The sequence below is a fragment of the Lactuca saligna genome, chromosome 3 (genome assembly GCF_052625555.1).
Source record: "Lactuca saligna cultivar CGN05327 chromosome 3, ASM5262555v1, whole genome shotgun sequence".
In the NCBI taxonomy this organism is placed as follows: Eukaryota; Viridiplantae; Streptophyta; class Magnoliopsida; order Asterales; family Asteraceae; genus Lactuca; species Lactuca saligna.
Genome location: NC_136419.1, coordinates 142,821,902 through 142,845,235, shown reverse-complemented (window position 1 = coordinate 142,845,235; position 23,334 = coordinate 142,821,902). Strand labels below are relative to the sequence as shown.

General features: G+C 36.0%; 1 protein-coding gene and 1 non-coding gene across 2 annotated transcripts; one reads left to right on the top strand and one right to left on the bottom strand.

Annotated features, from left to right (window-relative positions):
• The first annotated feature begins 7,892 nt into the window (after positions 1 to 7,892).
• Positions 7,893 to 7,999, top strand: LOC145038201 (small nucleolar RNA R71). The gene has a single exon (XR_013679263.1). It is a non-coding gene; the product is annotated as a small nucleolar RNA R71 (small nucleolar RNA).
• Positions 8,000 to 15,382: 7,383 nt separating this feature from the next.
• LOC145037324 (putative metal-nicotianamine transporter YSL6) lies at positions 15,383 to 20,131 on the bottom strand. The gene is made up of 7 exons (XM_078985964.1): positions 19,561 to 20,131; positions 18,600 to 18,772; positions 18,348 to 18,445; positions 18,118 to 18,255; positions 17,432 to 17,621; positions 16,588 to 16,720; positions 15,383 to 16,472 (listed from the first exon to the last, which is right to left on the bottom strand). Exons 1-7 carry the CDS (start codon positions 19,925 to 19,927, stop codon positions 15,538 to 15,540), a joined length of 2,034 nt encoding a protein of 677 aa, XP_078842090.1. The 5' UTR covers positions 19,928 to 20,131; the 3' UTR covers positions 15,383 to 15,537.
• Positions 20,132 to 23,334: the final 3,203 nt, after the last annotated feature.

Genomic DNA, 23,334 nt, shown 5'->3' with positions numbered 1-23,334 from the left:
GCCCAAAGTACCAGCAAGATGTGAAGGATGGGAAAGTTAAACCCAACCATGCAGGTATTTACACTATCATTTCTAATAACTCATCCCATTCTAAATCTTGGGTCCTTGACACTGGTTGTGGTATTTATATTTGTTGTGACTTGCATGGACTAAGAAGAAGTGAGAATGTGGAGCAAGGAAGGATAAACTTAATCATGGGGAATAGGAAAGTTACACCTATCACCAAGATTGGAGTTTATACTTTGTCGCTAAGTAGTAGGTTAAATTTAGATTTAAATAAATGTTGTTATTCGCCAGAAATGGCAAAAAATATTATTTCCTTTCATGCATTGTATAAACAAGGGTTTACCTTTTCATTTAATAATGAAGTTGGTTCTATTGATGCTTTCTTTAAAAATGTTCTTTATTTTAAAGCATTACCTTGTGATGGCGTGTATGAAACAGTATTTGTGGTTGATTACTTAGGAAATAATGTATTGTGTATTGATTCTATTAATAATAATAACTTGGATAAAGCATCACTATGGCATTGTTGTCTTGGACATATAAGCAAGAAATGCATAGGCCAACTCCAAAAGGATGGAGTCTTGGAGTCGTTTGACCTAAATTCAGATGATAGTTGCGAATCATGCTTACATGGAAAAATAACAAAGTCACCCTTCACAGGTTCTTGTGAAAGGGGTGAAGGTTTGTTGGACCTTGTACACACGGATGTGTGTGGACTATTCAAACATGCCACAAGGGATGCTAATCGTTATTATTTGACTTTTACTGATGATTACAGTAGATGTGGATATGTCTACTTAATCAAGCATAAGTCAGAGACTTTCAAAAGGTTTAAGGAATTTAAACAAGAAGTTGAGAATCAATTGGGCAGGAACATTAAGATGCTTCGCTCCGATCGAGGTGGTGAGTATCATAGTTCAGAGTTCCTCGACTATCTTAGGGAATGTGGAATTGTCTCACAATTGACACCTCTCAGGACACCACAGTTGAATGGTGTAGCTGAGAGGCATAATCGAACCTTTTTGGACATGGTTCATTCCATGATGAGTCGAGCTTCGCTATCAATCTCATTTTAGGGGTATGCCTTAGATACTGCACCCATATCCTTAATCTAGTCCCTACAAAGAAAGTTGCCAAAACTCCTCACAAGATGTGGACTGGTAAAGTACCTAAACTAGACCACATCAAGATTTGGGGTTGCGAGGCTTTTGTGAGATGCGAGACTCATGACAAGCTAGAACCCCGAAGCGAGAGGTGTATTTTCATCGGCTACCCACAAAGATCCTTTGGTTACCTCTTCTACGGACCTAGTGATAATGTGGTCTTTGTAGCAAGAAGAGGAGTCTTTCGAGAGAGAGAGAGAGTTTATAAGCCAAGGAGACAGTGGGAGGCAAATTGATCTTGAAGAAATTCAAGAGTCAAGTGTTGAAAGAACTTCAAACGCTAGCCCTCAACTTGAGGAGGAAACTCATGTTGAGCCAATTGACGAATCTGTACCTCTGAGGCGTTCCACGAGAGTTAGGAATGCACCTGAGCATTACTATGGTTTCCATATTACTGCAGAATGTGAGACACTTATTAGTGATGGGACACTAGTAGGTCTGGATGACCCTAACAGCTACGAGGAGGCCATGGTAGGCCCCGAGTCTGCTAAGTGGAAAGAGGCTATGGATAGGTAAATACAATCCATGTATGACAATCAAGTTTGGAACTTGGTTGAGAATGTACCAGGTCGTAAGACTGTAGGGTGCAAATGGATCTTCAAGAAGAAGACCGACATGGATGGTAATGTACAAACTTATAAGGCTCGACTGGTTGCAAAGGGCTTCTCTCAAATTCCTGGAGTGGATTATGATGAGACCTTTTCTCCAGTAGCCAAGATTAAGTCTATTAGGGTTATGTTAGCCATAGCTGCATTTCATGACTATGAAATTTGGCAAATGGATGTCAAAACCGCTTTCCTTAATGGAAAGTTGACTGAAGATGTTTGCATGAGTCAGCCAGAAGGTTTTGTCAGCAACGAGTAGCCTAATAGAGTGTGTAAGCTTGAGAAATCCATTTATGGATTAAAGAAAGCACCTCGCAGATGGAATCTTTGCTTTGATGAAAAGGTCAAGGAATTTGGCTTTTCTAGGAGTGAAGATGAATCTTGTGTTTATGTGAAAGCTAGTGGGAGTATAGTTAGCTTTTTGTTATTGTATGTGGATGACATACTACTCATAGGAAATGACATCCCAACCCTGCAGGAAGTAAAGTCCTGGCTTGGGAAGTGTTTCGCTATGAAGGACCTTAGTGAAGCTGCCTATATCCTCGGGGATAAGGATTTTGAGAAACAGGTGTAAAAGACTAATTGCACTTAGTCAAAGCACCTATGTGGAGAAGGTGTTGAAAAGATTCAACATGCATAACTCCAAGAAAGGTGAGTTACCCATTCAGAGTAACGCCAGATTGAGTAAGACACAAAGCCCTAGTACTGAGGCTGAGATAGCATAAATGAGTCGACTACCTTATGCTTCAACTGTAGGATCGATCATGTATGTTATGACGTGTAATCGACCTGATGTAGCCTTTGCTTTGAGCATGGTTAGCAGTTATCAGGGGAACCCTGGCAAGGAACACTGGACTGCGCTAAAGAATATCCTCAAGTACCTGCGAAGGACTAAGGACTGGGTCCTTACCTTCGGTGGGAGTGATGACTTGAGAGTTGTAGGGTATAGTGATGCTAGCTTCCAGACTGATAGGGATAATTTCCGCTCTCAATCGGGTTGGGTCTTTACCTTAAACAGAGGAGCAATCACTTGGAAGAGTTCCAAGAAGGAGACAGTGGCTGATTCCACTTGTGAATCAGAGTATATAGCAGCAAGCGAGGCAGCAAAGGAGGCTATATGGCTAAAGAACTTCATCGGAGACCTTGGAGTTGTACCAGCTATAAAGGAGCCAATGGAGATTTTCTGTGTCAGCAATAGTGCGGTTGCGTTAGCCAAGGAACCAAGAGATCATGGGAGATCCAGACATATTGACAGAAAATATCACTTCATCAGACATCGAATAGAAGAAGGAATCCTCGTGCAAAAGAGGGTATCATCGGATGAGAACCCAGCAGATCCCCTCATGAAGGGACTGAGTAGGGTTAAGCATCTCCAGCATGCTCGGAGCATAGGGCTGGAGGATGATATAAGTTTTAGTAGTTTAATAAATTATGAAATTTGTAAAGTGTAATTGACATTAGAAGATGAATAAAAGGTGTTTTATTTATGAGTAAAGTGTTGCTATCTCTTGTCAATCGTTTACTATATTTCTTTTGCATGTTTTGACTTCCAGAATAATTATGTTTGGTATATCATATTTTTCAAACCTCCATAGTCGGTCATATGTCGGAAGTAGGTATGAATCAAGACTGTCATGATTCATTGAAGAGGTCTAAGGTGTTGGACATGGCTACAACAATCATGAGTGCTCATAACTTCTGAGCATTGGACTCAACCCACGCTTACTGGAATCACTTCATGGAATTTTATCTCGAGTGATCGTAAGATGGTAATATCATATAAGTCTTCAAACCTAGAGATATGATTTGTTACTTACGAGTTGATTATGCATTGATTATACGAAAACGCATTGGTAACTCGATGTTATAAAACGTGCCTTTATGTATAATTCAATGAGTGGTAGAACAAACATATGAGTCGAAGTTTATCTGTTCCTTCTAGGATTAGAAGCTGATATTTGGGCCCCTCGATGATTGTGTTTTGACCTATGTATCGGGCCCGGTCAGAACTAAATTGATGTGTTCAGTTAAGTTCTATGTCAAACAAATCGGAAATCGGGAAACAAATGCTAGACAATAAGTAAGACATTGTTCCATGTATTTGTCCAGCTGATATCTACAACAAAGGATTATATGATCACTTATCTAAAATGGTGCGTTCTAGTTCAACACAGTTTAAAGAGCTACGATTGCTGATTGGTTCCTGAATTCATACTTGCAACTATAGTTATTAGACTTATCCAAGTGGGAGATTGTTGGATATAGTGTCGAAGTCCATAACTATATTTGGTATGTACTTGACCCGACCCGGCATGGTCCATTTGGGTTGCACTTCACCCGAACAATTTATGGAAAATATGTTGAGAATAGTACAAGTTATGATTTATTAATATATTATAAGTTCTAATATATTAATATAAGATCATATTATTTAATTAGTATTGATCTATAATTAATCTAGGATTAATTTAGAGATCAAAGATATTACTAATTAAATATGGGCTTCTATATTTATGTAGTGTGGGCTAAAGCTTATTTGGAATGGGCTAGGCTTGCATGGAAAAGTCCATGGATACTCCATGGACCTTTAACCCATGGATCTCATGGAAATGAAGAGACATGGGTATTAGGGTTTACATGGATGTAACCCTAATCCACCACACTATATAAAGGAGGCTTTGGTTCTTGAAATCACACTAGTTGACACTTGTTGAGGTGAGGGCCGATTTCAAGATAGTAGTGATTATTCTCTCAAAGTTCCAAGTTTTTGGTGATATGTGATTTCCATTTGAGGCATCCACACTATTGTTGCTAGGCTCTAAAACTCCAAGCAATCAACTACTACTACAAGGTAAGTATTTCTACTAGCTTTATTTGATTCATGTTCCCCATGCCATGCTAGTTAGGATATGAACCTTGGAAAAATAATTATTTTAATGTATCTTAGACAAACATAGATCCAAGGTTTATTAGGGTTGCATGTACACTTAGGAAGTGTTAGAATGCTCAAAACCCTTCAAAAATATCGTGGGACATTGTTGTGTGAAAATTGTAAAACGGGTGTAAACCCGCAACTCCAAGAGGAGTCTCCCTTCTAGAACCCATTTCTGCACAAACAAGCAACAAACACAAAACCAAATATCCAATAATTTAGATAACCACAGAACAGTTTTCTTGTTGCACAGGACTCACGTTGTGAGTCACGTGAAACTCACGTCGTGAGTTCGCTATACACAGCGAGGAATGGTCTCAAAAATCACAGGTCGGGACTAAATTTTTTGTTAGGGTTTACTCATAAACCATCTCTAAACACACTCGAGTAATATATGATGGATGAATAAAACAATTTGGGCCAAATTTCGACATTGAAACATATGAAAACCCTAGCCCCTAATTCAACAAATTAGTGAAAATTAACCAAAAGAAATAAGAGACATTTACCTTTGTGATGAAGATTACGTACGCAAAAGGATTAAATTAAGTACAACTATGTCAAATTTTGGTGGGGGACCAGAAAATGATATTCACTCCGTGAGGTTGGGAGAGTGGTTTGGTTAAACTGATACTTTATCTTTTAATAAGTGCTCCCGAATAATTTACAACTCACGTCGTGAATCCGGAATAGTTCACGTTGTGAGCTTTGCCTGGACTGAAAAATTGGGCCATTTAAATAGGAATTGGGCTAAGGCATATATTGGGTCATTACTGAAATTGGGCAGGCTTATAAAAATATAGTTATCATATAAAATAACCATGCCCGTATTTTATCTGAATTCACGTCGTGAATACAAAATGGTTCACGTCGTGAGTTCTGTCTGATCATGAACTTCATTAATTTCTCCAATTTTAATTTTTGTAAGATATGTAATAAGTGTTACCACTTTATTTTAATGAATCCCTAGGCAGATAATAATTCGGATGACATGATCGACTTCATAAGAACTAAAACATGCTAAAAACTAAAAATAAAAAGAAAGAAAAATGCAAACCAAACTCGGGTTGCCTCCCGAGAAGCGCTACTTTTTGAGGAGTCTTGAGTTGGACTCCATGCCTCCTACGTTGAATCATCTGAAGATTCCACCACTAGGATCTTTTTCTCCTTGAAACGCCTCTTGTAAGCTTGCACACGTCTTTTATACGCCTTTTTTTAATTTCCTTTTTAGCCTTGACCTCGTCTCCATTAAGCTTGCGTTTGATTCCTTGAATCTTCAATTCTTCATCATCTTTAAGCTCCATAGTATCCTTTTCTTCCTTTACCACTGGACTTGTTACTTTTGAAGTAACCTCATCTTCATCACTCGACATCTCATCATCTTCACTGCTTACCCAAGAAGTTGGATTCGTGTAGGCAATGACTTCAACTAAAAATGGAACGGATGCCCTTGGTTTTGTTCTTTTAACTTGTTGAATTGTTTTGATCTCTTCTTCCATAAGCTTCTCTAATTATTCAAGTTCATTTTCTTCATCAATGTTCAAAACCTCTTCTTGAGCATGATTCCCTTGGAAACCATCTTCTATTCCAAAAATTTCCTTCTCATCCCCAACTCTCACGGTGAGCTTGGACTCGCGTATATCAACCAGAGCTCCAGCAGTGTTAAGTAATGGGCGACCAAGAATAATCAGTACATTGGGTTCTTCTTTCATATCTAAAACCACAAAGTATATTGGAAAAACGAATTTCCCCATTTTCACGAGAATATCTTCCACAATGCCCCGGGGCTATGTCACTGAATGGTTCACCATGTGAATAGTCATCTTTGTACCCTTCATTTTCTGAATATTTAACTTTTTATAAAATGAATAAGGCATCAAATTTATGCTAGCACCCAGAATCAGCTAAAGCAAAAACCTTCATATTATTCCCAAACTCACATGGGAGAGTGAGTCGTCCAGGATCCCCCATCTTCTTAGGTATTTCTCCCAACATCGCTTTTGAGCTTTGCTCACTTAGAATCACCTTAGAATTATTCTTTAGTTGTTGACGAGTGTCTAACAAGTCTTGTAAGAACTTAGCATATTCTGGAATTTTTGCAAGTGAATCAATAAAAGGAGTATTAATAGGAATACCCTTCAATTGCTTGATAAACTCCAGATGTTTCTCTCCATTGGACTGAGATTAGCTCTAGACGAGAATGGAAAAGGCGGTGTATAAGCTGGAACAGATACAGAATTCTTCTGTTCATACCGGGCCCATGACGTGAGCATAGCGGGCTCACGACATGAACTGGGTATTCTAGCAGATTCTTCATATTCGAGCTTCATCTTCTTTGGCTTCGGATCGGGATGTTGTGGCTCCTCTTCTAAGGCTTCTAGGAACTAAGAAATTTCTTCTTCTTCAATATCTATGGCCATTACGTGAGATTGGGTCTTCTTTTCAGGATCTTTCGGGAACATCTTCTCATTAACCAAAGTGGTAAGTTGACCAAGTTGTACTTCAAGGTTATTTATGGATGCTTGCTAATTCTTTATTAAGTCTTGTTGATCTATCATCATTCCGTGATGATTCTTCATTAAAGTTCTTTGTTCTTCCATTGCAGCGTCAGTAGCATCATGTCTTTTTTCTAAAGCTTCCATAAATTTCATCAACATGGTCTCTAATTTTGATTTCTTCTCAGCTGGTGGTTGCTCTTTTTGGTAGAAGCCTCTGCCAGTTTGTCTATATTTTTCTTCCTTTTGCTTCTTGTATTCATCATAAGGCAACCACTCTTTCTTTGGTTTCCTCCATTCCTAATCATACTTGTCCCCACTCGAATAGCAAACTTGAGCTTTCTTGTTTCCATATTCATCCAAGTTGCAATCTTTTGTCAAATGTGGGCCACTACATCTCTCGCAACCAACTCTAATTGCATGAATTGATTGGTCCATTTGTGTCAATCTCCTATCCATAGTGTTAAGCATTGCCATCACAGCAGCCATCTCTTCAGTTTGTGCACGCCCAACTCCTGTAATGCCTTCATTCCTTGGACTATGATATTCACGAGAGTGTTTTGCGAATTCTTCAACTAATTCCTTGACTTCGCCCGGATTTTTCTTTGTAAGCGGTCCTTGAGAACCAAGGAGTTGTATTGCCATCACATTGACCCCATCATAGAATATGGACACTTCTTGTTGAATGTTAAGGTCATGTTAAGGATAATTCCTTAACAACCCTTTGTAACGTTCCCAAGCTTCGTAAAGTGACTCCCCTAGGTTTTGATCAAAATTGGCTATTGCCTTCTTGAGTTTAGCAATCTTGGATGGTGGACAGAATTGGTCTAGAAACTGCTCACGCAATTGAGCCCAAGTAGTTATTGTACCAGGTGGAAGTGCTTTTAACCAATCCTTTGTAGCTCCGTTAAAGGTAACGGGAAGCATCCTTAGCAAGACGGTGTCTCTGTTAACATTTTGGACATTGAAGTAATCAGCAATGTCGTTCACTTCATCTAAGTGCTTGAACGCATCCTCATGATCTTTTCCATAGAATGGGATATCCTTTAGTGCGGAAAGGATATGTCCCTTTAGCTCGAATGTGGTAGTGGCAGGGATGGCAGGTTGTACTAAGCCTGGACCAACATCATCTCGAATTCTCTTTCTGTAAGCTCCCATGGACATTTCTTCAATATTTTCCATCTCGTTCCTTGGCTTGTTCTCAGGTTCACTTTTATGTTCTTCAAATTCAGGCTCGGTATCGTATTCGGACTCGGTTTGGATGGGTATTTGATCCAAGTATTTAAGCTTGCTCTTGTTCTTTGAAGATGAACTTGACTCCCCCGTTTTCTTCCCCGATTTCTTTGAGAACACTGATTTGAATTCTTGTAAAGGTGTCTTCTTTAGTGTTTGATTCTCTTTCACACTCTTGTCTTTCTTTTTGTGAATTGTAGACTCGGGATCTTCAAGTGGTGGCACCAAAGGTGTGTTAAAACCTCTGGTCATGAACTCCTGTAAAAACAAAAAAAAACGTAAAACTGAACTAAGAAAAACGAACTGAAATGTACAAAACTAAGGACTTCAGAATTCACGTCGTGAATCTAAAAGGTTCACGTCGTGAATCTAAAAGGTTCACATCGTGAATCCTGTAATGCAGAGAATAAAAATTAAAACAGAAAAGTAACTTCTCGCAGGTTTTACCTTACAAAAAGGATCGATTAATTTAAAGCGAACAAACTAATAATTAACTAAGTCGTTCCCCAGCAACGGCGCCAAAAACTTGATGTGCACGAAAGTACCCACTAATTTTATAATTTATAACCCAACTAACTTAACTAACTAAAATTCACCTAGGCAGTGTACCTAGTCGAATTATAGAATAGTTTGGTAAGTCGGGTGTCGATCACAGGGAACGGTGTTGACTAATTAATTTATTTACTACTAAACTAACCTAATTACTAACAAATGAAGGGGTTTTATCTAATTTTGCAAGTTTAGATGAACTTGATTCTTTAACAAAAACTCAATCAATAAACAAACACTTCTGTTAGATCGAATCCATTTTCACTCAATGGTTATACATTAGCTATGACTACTACTGTTGGTTACCAATTAAAAAGTATTAGCAATTTAGTTCTAAATCTACTAATTATTAATCAATTCATGAAAATCTATGTATGGTCACACAATAGTTAACACATAATCAGTTATTAAATAAGATTGGGCCATGAAAGATTGATTAATCAAAACACAATTACAGTCATAATATGAGTTCTCTAACACAGCTCAATTCAATGATTCAATTACTTATCTAACATTGGTTTGATCTTAGCTCTAATAAACTAATGTTCACTATATTATTAGGTATTCAGATTCATGCAGATTTGTGTTCACTAACTACACAGAACAAGAATTTTAAGCAATCAAACAATTAATTAAAGCATGCTAGGTAAAATCAATCAACACAAGCAAATCACCAACAAGTAAAGTCAAATCTAATGCATTAAAACCATGAGCTCCAGCTTCATCTAGCTAACAAAAGCAGCTAGATTTAGCTGGACATCCTAACAGCTAAACAAACAAAAACTATAATCAAAAACATGTTTAAGTGTACCAATCTATAAAACCAAATTATGAATTTCTTCTTCCTTGGTGTTAAAACCAGCTTCCAGATCTTCTTTTCCTCTGAAATTCGTCACCAGGAACCCTTCTAGGCCAGCTAAAAGTCCCTCAATTGTAATGGGCAAGGGTATTTATAATATCTCCAAATTTACCGTTCATGTCGTGAGAATTTAAGTCTCGCGTCGTGAATTCGTGATAATCGTGATCGGCAAGGATTCCTTCACCCAGATACTTATCTTCTAAAATTTCATATTCTCGTCGTGAATCTTACTTCCTCACGCCGTGAACTCGATTTTTTCTGATTTTTTCATTCTTCTTTTCTTCAAGCTCCCCAAAGTTCCAAGCCTTGTCACTTCTGGTCCCTTTCTTCGAAAATACTACTATTTGGCTGCCCAATTAATTCTCTACTTCTTATTTAAACTCTTTGAAATTTTCAAAGGTTTTTGACTTGTGCTTTATTAAGTAGATATACCCATATCTGCTATAATCGTCGGTGAAAGTCACATAGAATCGGTTCGCATCCCTTGTGGTGGATCTAAGGGCCCACACACATCGGTGTGTATGAGATCCAATAGACCCTCACCCTTTTCATAGGTTCCAGTGAAGGGTGACTTGTTCATCTTTCCAAGTAAACATGACTTGCACACGTCATCGTCCCTAAGGTCGAATGACTCCAACACTCCATCCTTTTGGAGTTGGGCTATGCGTTTCTTATTGACATGTCCAAGACGACAATGCCACAAGCATGCTTTATCCATACTGTTGGAAGAATCGACACATAACACATTAGTTCCTAAGTTATCTACAACCATCACAGTTACATATATTCCATTACAAGGCAATGCTTCAAAATATAAAACACTATTAAGATAAGCATAAATAGAAACCTTTTCATTATCAAATGAATATCTAAAACCTTGTCTATATAAACCATGAAATGAAATGATGTTTTTTGCCATATCTGGATAATAGCAACAATTGTTTATAACTAAACCTAATCCATTACTAAGAACTAAGGAATAAACTCCAATCTTAGTGATAGGCGATGATCTTCTGTTTCCCATGATTAGATTTATCCTTCCATGCTCCACATCCATATTTCTTCTTAGTTCCTACAAATAAGAACATATGTGAAAACCACATCCTGTATCAAGAACCCAACAAATAGCATGCGATGAATCATTAGATTTAATTATGTAAATACCTGCGAAAGATGGCTTGATCTTCCCATTCCCTATCTTGTGGCAGTGGTGGCACTCTGCCTCCTTAGGGTTAGAGTTGGGTTTAGCAAAACCAACTTTGGTTCCACTAGAAGAAGTACCATCTTGGGACTTTCCTCTTCTTGCCTTTCCCTTGACCTATTGCCAAGACAAGCGCATCAGTGGGAGTGGGAGTCGGTGCAGCAGACTTATCCTTGATATTGCTCTCAACAGTCCTCAACAAGCCTTGAAGCTTGCTCAAGGTGACCTCTTCCTTATTCATGTGGTAGGTCATGCGGAACTGGTTGTAGAAGGGAGGCAAGGAGTGAAGGATGATGTCGATTAACAGCTCTTCAACGAAGATAACGTTTAACTTTAGCAGGCGATCAACATATCTCTGCATCTTTTGCAGATGAGTGGTAAGGGACTCTCCATTACCCATTTTGGCAGTGATAATCTCATACCTTTCTTGCCTAGCGCTCTGGTGGTACCGGTCCAGCAAGTCTTGATGCATTTCATATGGGTACATGTCCTCATAGGAATTTTGAAATTCGGTATAGGACTTTTGAAATTCGGCAGTCATGGTCGCCAGCATGATGCAATGGACTTTCATTGCATCACGCTCGTGGGCCTCAAAGATGGCGATCTCATCGGGAGAGGCAGTGTTAACATGGATCTCCTTCAGCTTCTCATTGAGGACATATTCTTTGTACTCGTAGCGAGTGACCATTCAGATGTTATGGATCCAATCACTGGAATTGGACCCATCGAAAACAACTCTCCCAAATAAGTTCATAAGTGAGAATGAGCCTGAGGAGTTGAAGCCGGAAGCATTGTTGTTGACGTTCGACATCTGAAAAAGAAAAGGACAAAGTTTAATTACAAATGAATCCCTAATTAAACACCCAAATGAGAAATTAGGGCTAGGATCCAACAACATTATTTACAAATTAGAAGAGGGATGTCGTAATCCAATATGCAAATAATTTGAAGGTAAGTGAATGACGATTCACTAATTCTCCACCATGAAAAACGAAAAAGAGATTAAGTTTTAAATGTATTTGAAAACTCCTAGATTCCTTTGAGATTCATTGAACTTTTCAATGGCATGTTTAAATCTCGATATGCCCCTCTAGTTTGTGACTGGGATGCCGAGGATTACAAAGCGGGTATGAATAACCATGCAAATGTACATGGTGCCCTCATTTTTACAGTCACATATTTGATGTGCCGGTTAACCACACACGCTCTATCAAACTATGATAAACAATGAGTCACCCTTTGCCACCTTTGCTTAGAGCCCAATTAGTGTGCCGGTTAACCACACATGCTCCACTAACGTCTTAGCAAGGGTACAAAGTGTAATTTCATGGAATTTCATCAATTCACTTTTGCCTAAAGTAAATAAGATTGGGAATTGTTTGAAAAGCATTTAGTTACTTTTATAATTCATTATACTTTTAATGAGGAAGGGTTTGCCCTATCCTACATGTTCAGCTAACGACCCTCCACCAATCAAGGAAGCGGTGTGTGAGAGTGGACACTCATTAAACGGCCATTTTATAGGCCATAACCTTATACCCCCCCTTATAGATTGGTTTCGTGAATGAGGCCTACTAACGGTAAGACTAGCATTTTAAGTTATACATATATACATATTATTCTTGTAATATTATAATAGTATAGGGTGTATTTTAAACAATTCAAAATACTAGGGTTTTAATCAAATTTAGAACCTTTTAATTTTAAAATTTTAAATATCAAAACTTTGATTTAATAATTATCCCAAAAATAAACTTTTAATTTGAATTATTAAATCTTGAAGGATTATCTTAAATTAAACAATTAATTTAACATAATCCCTTAAATCCCCTAAAATTCGAAAATATGGGATGTGATAATTCAAAATCTTTAATTACCATATTTAAACAATTAGGGGATAATTACAAGATATGGAATTATCCAAATCCCTTGAATTTAGTGATCTTATCTTGGGGAAGGAGGCAAATTTCGAAACCCTAGGGTTGGATAACCGTAGAATTCGAAATCTTGGAGGCTAAGGAAATGGTTTGGGAAACCCTATCAAATTTCGAAATCAAGGGTTTAAGAACACTAATTTCGAAAATCATGCCTCTAGGATTTATTGGCTATAAACCCTAATGTGTCAAATTCATAAATTTGTATAAAGCTAATTGAAAGCAAAAACCAAACACTCTGATAGCACTGATGGGTTTTATACAAACAATTATATGTGTGCATGCAACCCTAGATATGGATCTATTTCTTCACTATTAGTTACACAACATTATGAACACAAAAGAAACCTAACATGCTCCTAGGTAATTTCGAAAATCATAAAAGAGAATGAATTACATACCTCTTGCTGTTATATTGTAATAAATACTTGTATCTTGAATCTTTTTGTCTTTGAAAGCAAGTACCACACATGTAGTACCTCTAATGGCTCATAAACACCAAGAACAATTGAAAAAGCAAGAGAGAGAAGGGGGAGAGGCAGAAAATCAGCTCTAGGAACTTCTAGGATCAAGTGGCAGATTTTCATATGCCAAGGGTGCTTTATATATGTGTAGGAATTAGGGTTTCGGTCCTTATCATTATCTAATTACTTGCCCACCAAGCAGTCCAAAGGATAACCCTAAACACCATATCATTGACAAACTCTAAGGTCTTATCCCCTTGAATTCGTCCACCCTATCCCATAGGGTTTCCTTGCCCAACTTTGTAACTATCACATAATTACAGTTCAGTCCCTCTAGTTTAATTAACTTCTTTTGATCACAAAATTAATTCTTGACCAATGTTAATTAAACAAATATGATTTCTCATTTAATATATTATACTTATAATATATTAATAAACCATAATAAACTCTTTCTCTATTATTTCTCCAGTCAAATTGTTTTGGTGAAGGCAACCCCAAAGGACCATGCACAACCAGGTCAAGTACTTACCAAATATGGTTATGGGCTTAGACACTAATCCAAAAAAGATGTCACGAGTAACCCATTGACTCATGTTCAAATCATGACATTAGTCAGCCTTTGTGGCCATGGAGATCCGTCTGCATTTAACCTCATGTTCGCAATATGGATTAGTTGGTGCTCGAAAGCTAGCCCAAAACCCTCGTTAGAGAAGCTCCCTTTCCAATATATATATATATATATATATATATATATATATATATATATATATATATATATATATATATATATATATATATATATATATATATATCAAAGTTTGTTGCTATTACCGTAAATTTCTTGTCAAATTGGTGTTGGCCAGCGCTTCTCTTTTTGCCTTCATAACATCTAAAAGTCTGTTGCTATTACCGTGAAGACCACATTCGAGTTTGGTGTTGCTCATGGTTAAATGATGGTTTTTTGAATTGTATTTGTGATGATTGTATACTTGTTTATCCTGTATTTTAGCCGTTGTACAAAATCTCAGCCATTCTTTAAAATAAAAACAAAGAGAGAGAGAGAGAGAGAGAGAGAGAGAGAGAGAGAAAGAGAGAGAGAGAGAGAGAGAGAGAGAGAGAGAGAGAAAGAGAGAGAGAGAGAGAGAGAGAGAGAGAGAACTAATGTGTAATATTTTTCTTATAGTTTTTAACTTTCATTAAAATTAAAGATGTAATAAATAAGCATAAATTTCAAAATCTAAGAAGTTTGTATAAAACATATTAAGGGGGTGTTTGGCTTAGCTTTTCACAACCAAAAATTCTTTTTGGAAAAGAAAAAAAAAACAAAAGATGTTTGACAAACTAGTTTTAAAAGCTACTTTTGAAGTTTTTACATAAAGAAAATGAAGTTTTTGGAAAAGTCAGAAAATCCTGACTTTTTGTAACTTTTCCAAAAATGACTTTTAGGGTTTGAAATGCTAAGCCAAACACCCCCTAACAAAAAACATCCGTTCAAAAATAAAGCCTCCAATATTTTATACCCTGGCAAAGTAGTGTCGATAACACCAATTTCTTTTATACCTCAAAAAGGTGATACATTATTACACAAGGGGTTGGCGAAAAAGACACCCTATTTTACCATTTAGACAACCCTAATTAATATTTAAAATATTTTTATTGGTTGAAATTGCATTGTTTTCCGAAAAAGCTGATTATAAGTACTTGATTATAGATTGACTTTTTATAGAAATGATTATAAAGTTTCTAAGGGCGGGATATCTTATTGACAGCATCCTCAAATAAGTATCTTGTATTGCAATCCTTAAACAAGTATCTTGTAGCAACAGAATCTAGTCACCAAACATAAACCATTTAAATCCTCCTAAATTTCTTTTATTCAAAAACATTAACATCATTATTGTAAGAATAACTATAACCATCTTCAACTTCCTTAATCAATTATAAAATTAAAGAAACCAATTAAATAAATTGTCGATGCACCAACACAACAACGAAATCAAGAAACAATACACACGATTAGTTTCAATAATCAAATACCGAATGAAAACCGAAACCAAGATTATATTTACAAATCTAAGTTTACACGATTCCCCTCAAGAGCTCACCGAAGGCCCAAAGTACATACAAATCGGCGGATCAATCCTCAAAATCGAGAGAATCGCGGACGGAATCGTCCAAATCCCATCCCCACAAATCAAACCGGAAGCAACCGCACCGGCATAATCCTCCGCATCCTTCTTATTCACTCTTTCCCACACAAACAAAATCACCGTCCCAACAAACATATCAATCGCAAAATACGCCCCGATATAAAACGGCACCGCCATCGCCATCGGAATTGGAACAAACTGCGCCACCTTCGCCGGACTCCAATCCCTAACCAAATTCAAAACCAACGCCGCCACAAAAAACCCACAACACAATGCCAAACAATGTTTCGGAAGCTCAGAAAACCCTTCCACTCCAAGAATCGCCATTTCTCGATATATAACCGCGTACGGTGCTTTATACGGACTATCGGGTGTCCCGATCTCAAACGCGCTCCAAAACATCCAAAAAGTCAACGGCGCGATCACACATCCCATTGCAGTGCCAACCAACTGACTCACGAACATCGATTTCGCAGACGATAAAGTTAGGTAACCGGTTTTGAAGTCTTGCATTAGGTCGGCGGCGGTGGCGACGATCGACATCATGACACCGCACGCCGCTAATCCGGCGATGACGCCGCCGTCGGATCCGACGATTGACGCGATGATGAAAAGGCCGATTTTGCCGTACGTGGACGCGAGGCTCCAGTCTGTGAGACCGGTTCCGTATGAGTTGCAGAAGGCGAGGGCGGGGGCGATGACATATGAGGCGAGGACGAGGTACCATTTTAGAGGTGGGAAGATTAAAGGCATTGTGGCCATGGATATCGCGACTAGGGCTACGTAGCCTGAGGCTGCCAACCATGTTGGGATATTGTCTTTTAGGAAAACGGCGTCTCTTTTTTGTTCCTCTAGTTGTGCTTTGGTTTTTTCGGAATCTAGAAAGAAAAGTTTTAGGGTATTTAAAATGTAGTTAGCTTATTGATATATATACACTTGAATGATAAAAAAGAAAAGGTTTATATGACAATGGAAATAAAAGTTGAATCTTACCTAGGATTTGTTTTGCTGTAGGGAGATCTTGTGGTTTGGTGGTGTTGTTCCAGATTGCCTTAACGGAAATGGCAACTATCTTTACAAGATTGTAAAGACCATCTCCAAGAATTAGGGAAATAGCTATAAATACCTGCAAAGGCAACAATGTTGATGATGTGTTATCATGGGCTAAATGCAAGAGCAATGTACTTTTGTTTATTTGTGTATTATAGCATCCTACTTTGATTTTTTCTTTTATTACGATGTACTTTCATTTTTTTTCTTATTAAAGCATTATACTTTGAAATATCTATCAAATTATACATTGTACTTGTAAATATATTATTTTTTGGCTAAGTTACAAAAATGGTCCCTCTGGACGTCAATATTTACTGCTTCCGGTCCATTTTTCGACATTTTTACAATTCTGGTCCTTTATCTTAGTTTTGGTTCCTTCTGGTCTTTCTTTTCAAAGTGGGGGAGGTGGGGCCCACATTATAAAATAACATTATAACAATTAAAGTCACGGTAAATAAATGTATAAAAGTTATAAAAAAAATATTGGATGAGGCTAAAAGAGTAATTTAACTTGAGACTTGAGACAGACCAAATCAATAGCAAACAATGCAATAAGGACAAAAACTGAAAAAGGTTACACAAGTTGACCAAAGGAGAGAAAAGGGAATAATACCACAAGGACTATTTTGTAATTCACTCTATATTTTTTATTTCTCATTTTCTTGAATTAAAAACCAAATTATAGCCATGAAAATTGTTTTATATTTAGATGAATTGAAAGTAGGATGCTATAATATATATATATATATATATATATATATCAAATAGGTAGAAAAACACGTACCTTGTAACCATAGAGACCTTTGAAGTCATTGGTGCCAAGATCAGCTGGATACCAATCGCCTGCACGTGTAGTAATGTAAGGCCAAAGAAATCCCCATGAGACAATAGCTCCAAAAAGCACTGAACAGTTGACTATGTGAGGGCAAATAAGTCCACATCCAACATAAGTAGGACTAAAGTCAAAGTAAAATCTGCATAAACAAGTAAAACCAAATATCAAAAATAAGTAGCAGTTATAGCAGTGAAAATTCCTTTGTATTTGGCTGGGATTGATTTTAGAGTAAGAAATCAAATGGTCCTTGTGATTTGATCAAATTTGCTCTTTTGGTCCCTAATTGAAAAAACTGATAGATTGCATCCCTGTGGTTTTAACAAATTACAGTTCTGGTCCCTTTGTCCAAATTAGGGACCAAAACTGTAATTTGTTAAAACCACAAGGATGTAACCTATCAATTTTTTAAATTAGGGACCAAAAGTGCGAGTTTGACAAAATCACAAGGACCATTTCTGTAATTTACCCTTGATTTTATAAAAAAAGAATGTTGTAACGGAAAGAAATGAAAGTGGGGTGAAAGTATGTTGTTACTTTTTTCATTATAATTTCTAATTTGTAAGATTGTTATTACTTGGAAATTTTCAAACCATTATAAAAAAAAAAAAAAAATAATCATAATAATAATAACTTACGTGTTCTTATACAGAAGCAATCCAAAACTAGGAAAATTATCAAAACCACATGAATCACCAACACCACTGAAGAACCACTTAAAGAAACTCCAAACAAAACTTATGCTCAAATACTTCCCAAGAGAGTTTACCTGTTTCCTATATGAAAGATATATCATAAACGTTATTTTACTTCATTAAGTAAAAAAAAAATAACAAATAGAAGCATACGATGTAAAAGACCATATTACCCTGCAAGCTCTGCACCCGTTGTAGTGTGAAAACTATTTATCAACATTGCTGTGGCTGTTCCACTGGGGTATGTAAGCTTATAATCCATTACCATCACCTGAAATTTTTCAGACCTGTTTTAGTTTTTTCCTTCCATTTCTCAAGTTTTCTGTTAACTTCCCAAATAATTTTACTAAAACAAAACTTGTTATACCTTAAAAATTAAGATGCAAAATCAAAGCGAAAAAAAAGAAAAAGATATTAATTATTACCTTGCGAAGTGGTACAAGACTGAAAAGGCCAAGAAAACTGACAACAAAAATGAAACCCATCATCCATAATAAACCTGGGTTCTTAACATCTTCAGCTCTATTTCCAGGGTAATCAGCACCAATCAAATTGTATGTTCTTTCATCCATTGAAAGTAGATATGACCCAAATCCACCTGTATACATACATACATACATACATACATACACACTTTAAACAAATGCTTTAAAGTTTAAACACTATCACAATTCACAACATGGTAATAGCCATACAGATCTCTTCATATGCAAAAGATATCTCATGCTTTTAGAATAAGTTTTATTGCATTTGAAAGTTAAAACTGAGACTATAATTGCAAAAAGACGTGAATGCCCTCCTCACTAGTTCCAATTCGGACATAAAGGCTTGGAGTGCGTTTGGTTGTGGAAAATCTTCTAGTTTTCCATGAAAATTGTGAAAAAATGTTTGGTTGATTCAGTTTTAAAAAAAAAAAATTAGTTTTCCAAATTGTATGTAATTTAGAAAAGTGATTTCATTTTCCATCTTAGAAATTTGGAAAACTATAAAAATCACTTTTCTAAATTACATACAATTTGGAAAACAGAAAAGTTTCATTTTCTTGGAAATTTTTTGAAAATTGAATCAATGAAAAGCGTTTTCACAATTTTCATGGAAAACTAGAAAATTTTCGACAACCAAAAGTAGGCACTTTAGATGGTTTATGCAATGGATTTAAAAAGTTGGATGGCTTTTTTGACTCAAGTAAACCTAATTTACAAATGAAATGAAAGTGATATGTTATCTATTGTAATTTGCCCAATTTCAAATAGACGAAAATTATGATTGTTCCTTTCTAAAGTAAACATTCAAGCACAGATAATAACAGAAACAAATATTGGTAAAATCACTGTCAAAAAGCATGACGATTAACTCTGCAATTAAGTAACTAAAGAAAAGGATTACCGCTGAAAGCAAGGCCATAGCAAGCAACAACGCAAGTCTGAATAACAGTGTTCTCCTGCTTCGTGAACGGCTTAACAGAAAACCCCAACTTATCGAGAAAAGTAGTCCATGATTTGACAAAGAAAAACCCCAGCAAACCGGCGGCGACGTTTAACGAAGGGATGATCCCAACGGTGAGATTGAGCTTGTGGGTGATGATACAAAAAAGCGTCCCCAATAGAGCACTCACAACTAAACCTCTTAACGTGATCTGATCTTTCCATTCCGGAATCGTTTCTAGATCCAATTCGATGGGTTTCTCCTGATTTGAATCGTGAAGCAAGGGTTCCGATATTTCAACGGACGATCTGTGGTTCTCTGTTCCCATTTTTTCAGAGGTAGTTGACGAAATGGAGATGGAGATGAGAATATGAGATGAGTTGGTAGTAGTTTTATTGAGGGAGTAGGAAGAAAGGCATTGACGAAAGGATGGAGTGATGAATCAATCCCCTGAAAGCTCGCTAGCTTGCTTGGCGTAGTAAAATTGCCTCTCGATCTTTGATGCTTATTTTTTGTTTTTTGTGAGTATTATTTTCGCACCGATTGGGAATGTCAAGTGGATAAGGAGAGTAAACAAAAGTTCAAATAAGTGAATCTAGACGATTAAAAATTGTTGGATTCGAGATAATCAAATCCAAATTAACTAAATTAATTTTTTTAACCCGTAAATTTAATCTATTCCTAATATAATACTTAATTTCATCTATGTTTAGAATGAAATTTAAACCTTCAATTTCAAAAAAAAAAAAAAAAAAAAAAAAAAAAAAAACTTGATAATGTTAGTGAGCATAAATAAATAACTTATTAATAATAACTAATTTTTAAAAATTTAGAAAATTAACCACTATTTATTATAATAAATGAAGATTTTTTTTATCATATGTCATGATTCAATTTGTCAGATGTTATTTTGTTGTTATTTTGAATTAATTTATTTTTCACATGTAATTTTATGGTTTTTTCTATTTTAATAAATTTTACATAATATTTTAATGTAATAATTATTATAAAAGTAATAATAAATGAATATCCATTTCATTAATGGATTTATCTTCTTATTTTAAAATAAATTTCATAGAAGTCTTCCTCCACGCAGCAAGGTTAGTACACAACCAGATGGAACCACATACGTTTCCTCACAGACCCCAGAGAAACAACATCAATACGCACAGGAAAAATAGGCAATTCCAACCCTACACACACGACGACAAGATATACATAAGGTCGGACATCCTAGTGGTATTTGACAAACCACAACCCCAACGTCGCATCACACACCAATTCCCAAACATAAGCAAATATTACGAGTACCGCAAAAGAATCCGACCGAATGTCGACACCACACCACTCCAGAAAGTAAAGAAAGAAGAACATAATGATAAGGGGAGAACCACATAAATCCTAGCCATACGAGCGCCATACTACCTACGAGCGAAAGCAGCAGCCCAGCGACCCACAAACCATAAGATAACCACAAACAAAGTATATTTTTCTCCAGAAGACCCTACACCGCTAGAATGGGAAGGAGAAACCCTAATTATAATCCAAGCCCACATCGACAATAAAAAAATACATAGAATCCAAGCCCACATCGACAATACAAAAATACATCGACAACGGTGGCGCAACAAAAATTATGTACGAACACAGTTTCCAATAACTACCGCACACCTAAAAATAAGGACTCAAACCAACACTAGGAAGGATGATAGGATTCGCATGGCAAAACACCAGGATAATCGGTATATTGTTGGATTAGGTGTTTAAGTTCATAACTATAATTGGTATGTATTGAATTGATAGTAGCAATGTCCTTTTGGGTTGCCTTCAAACCTGGCAAATGAATAGGATAACTGTTGGAGAGAGAATAATGATTTATTAATTTATTATTTGGTTAATAAATTAATTTGAAACCAAGATAAATGATTTATTAATGTATTATGGATATAATATATTAATTAGAAATCATATTGTTTAATTAATATTTAATCAGAGATTAATTAATTTGGAACTAATTTTAGGATTAAAGGAATTAAAATTGTAGGGACTAAATGTGACAATCTTCAAAAGTTGAGCATTAAGCATTCTAGAACCTCCCTTAGAGGTGGGGGAACGAAATTTATAGTGTCCTAGGGTTTCCTTGGGCTCTAAGGGTGCCTTGGAAGCCTTAGGGAGGAAGTTAAGGGATTAGGGTTATCTAAGATACATCTACCTTATCCTAAACTTTCCTTATCACCTATATAAACCCCTATAGGGTTGGATTTCGTCCCATGCACTCCAAAAAAGGCTTAGAGCCAAATTTTCCACTTCCCTTCTCTCTCCCCTGCCAAAGTTCAAGATCTTCAAGGATTTGATTGTTATTACAATATAACAATAAAGGTATGTATCCTAAACCTAATTATATGTTAATTTCGAAAATTACATGTGCCTCGTAGGGTTTCTAGTTTTTTGTGTTCAATGCTTATATTTCTAATAGTGAAAACATAGATCCTCAAATTAGGGTTACATGAACATATAGGATTGTTTGCTATGTATAAAATCCAACGGTGGTATCAGAGCTTTTGATTGTTATTTTTAATTAGATATGATACAAAAGCATGAATTTGAAAAATTATGGTTTATGGAAAATAAACTCTAGGGCTTGGATGTTCGAAATTAGGGTTTCAAAACCCTCGTTTTCGAAATTTGTTAGGGTTTCTTGAACCCTTTTCCTATGGCCCCATATTTTCGATTTTAGGGTTAGTAAACCTTAGGGTTTTCAAAAAATACCTTCCTCCCCAAGATTAGATTTCAAAATTTTATGGATTAGGATAATGTTATCTTTGGTAATTATCTTATTAATTGTTTAAATGGATAATTAAAGATTTTGAAATATCCATTCCTAAATTTTTGAAATCTAGGGGATAAAAAGATTACGTTAAATTAATTATTTAATTTAATGGATAATCCTTTAAGATTTAATAATTTAAATTAATTTTTTAATTTTGGATACTTATTAAATCAAAGTTTTAATATTTAAGATTTTAAAATTAAAATGTATTAATTTTTCGAAAATTTTAATTTTGATTAAAAACCCTAGTATTTTGAAATGTTTAAAATACACTCTTATTCTATTATAATATTAAAAGCTTAATACTTATATATATATATATATATATATATATATATATATATATATATATGTATAAGTAAAAGGTCAGTCATACCGTTAGTATGTCTCATTCACGAAGCTGGTCTATAATGAGTGTTTAAGGAAGCGGGCTGTAAAATGGCTGACATTGGGTATCCACTCTTACCCACCGCAGTCGACTAGTGGAGGGTCGTTAGTCGAACGGGTAGGATAGGACATAAACTTCCATTATAAGTATAATGAAATACGAAGTAACTAAACGCTTTTATAAATTCCTAAATCTTAGTTACTTTAGAAAAAATATGAACTTGGTGCTAATCCATGAAATTGCACACTGCATATTGTTGTTCGTTAGTGGAGCATGTGTGGTTAATCGACACATCAATATGGGACCAATAAAGGATGGCAATGGGTAGCTCATAGATTATCATAAATCAATGGAGCGTGTGTGGTTAACAGACATATTGATTAGGTGATATACGTCTTTGAGTGTACCAAGATAATTTGCATGGTTCTTCACACCTTGTTTGTGATCCTCGGCATCCCAGTCACAAACTTGAAGGGCATAATCGAGATTAAACATGCCATTGAAAAGTTCAATGAAT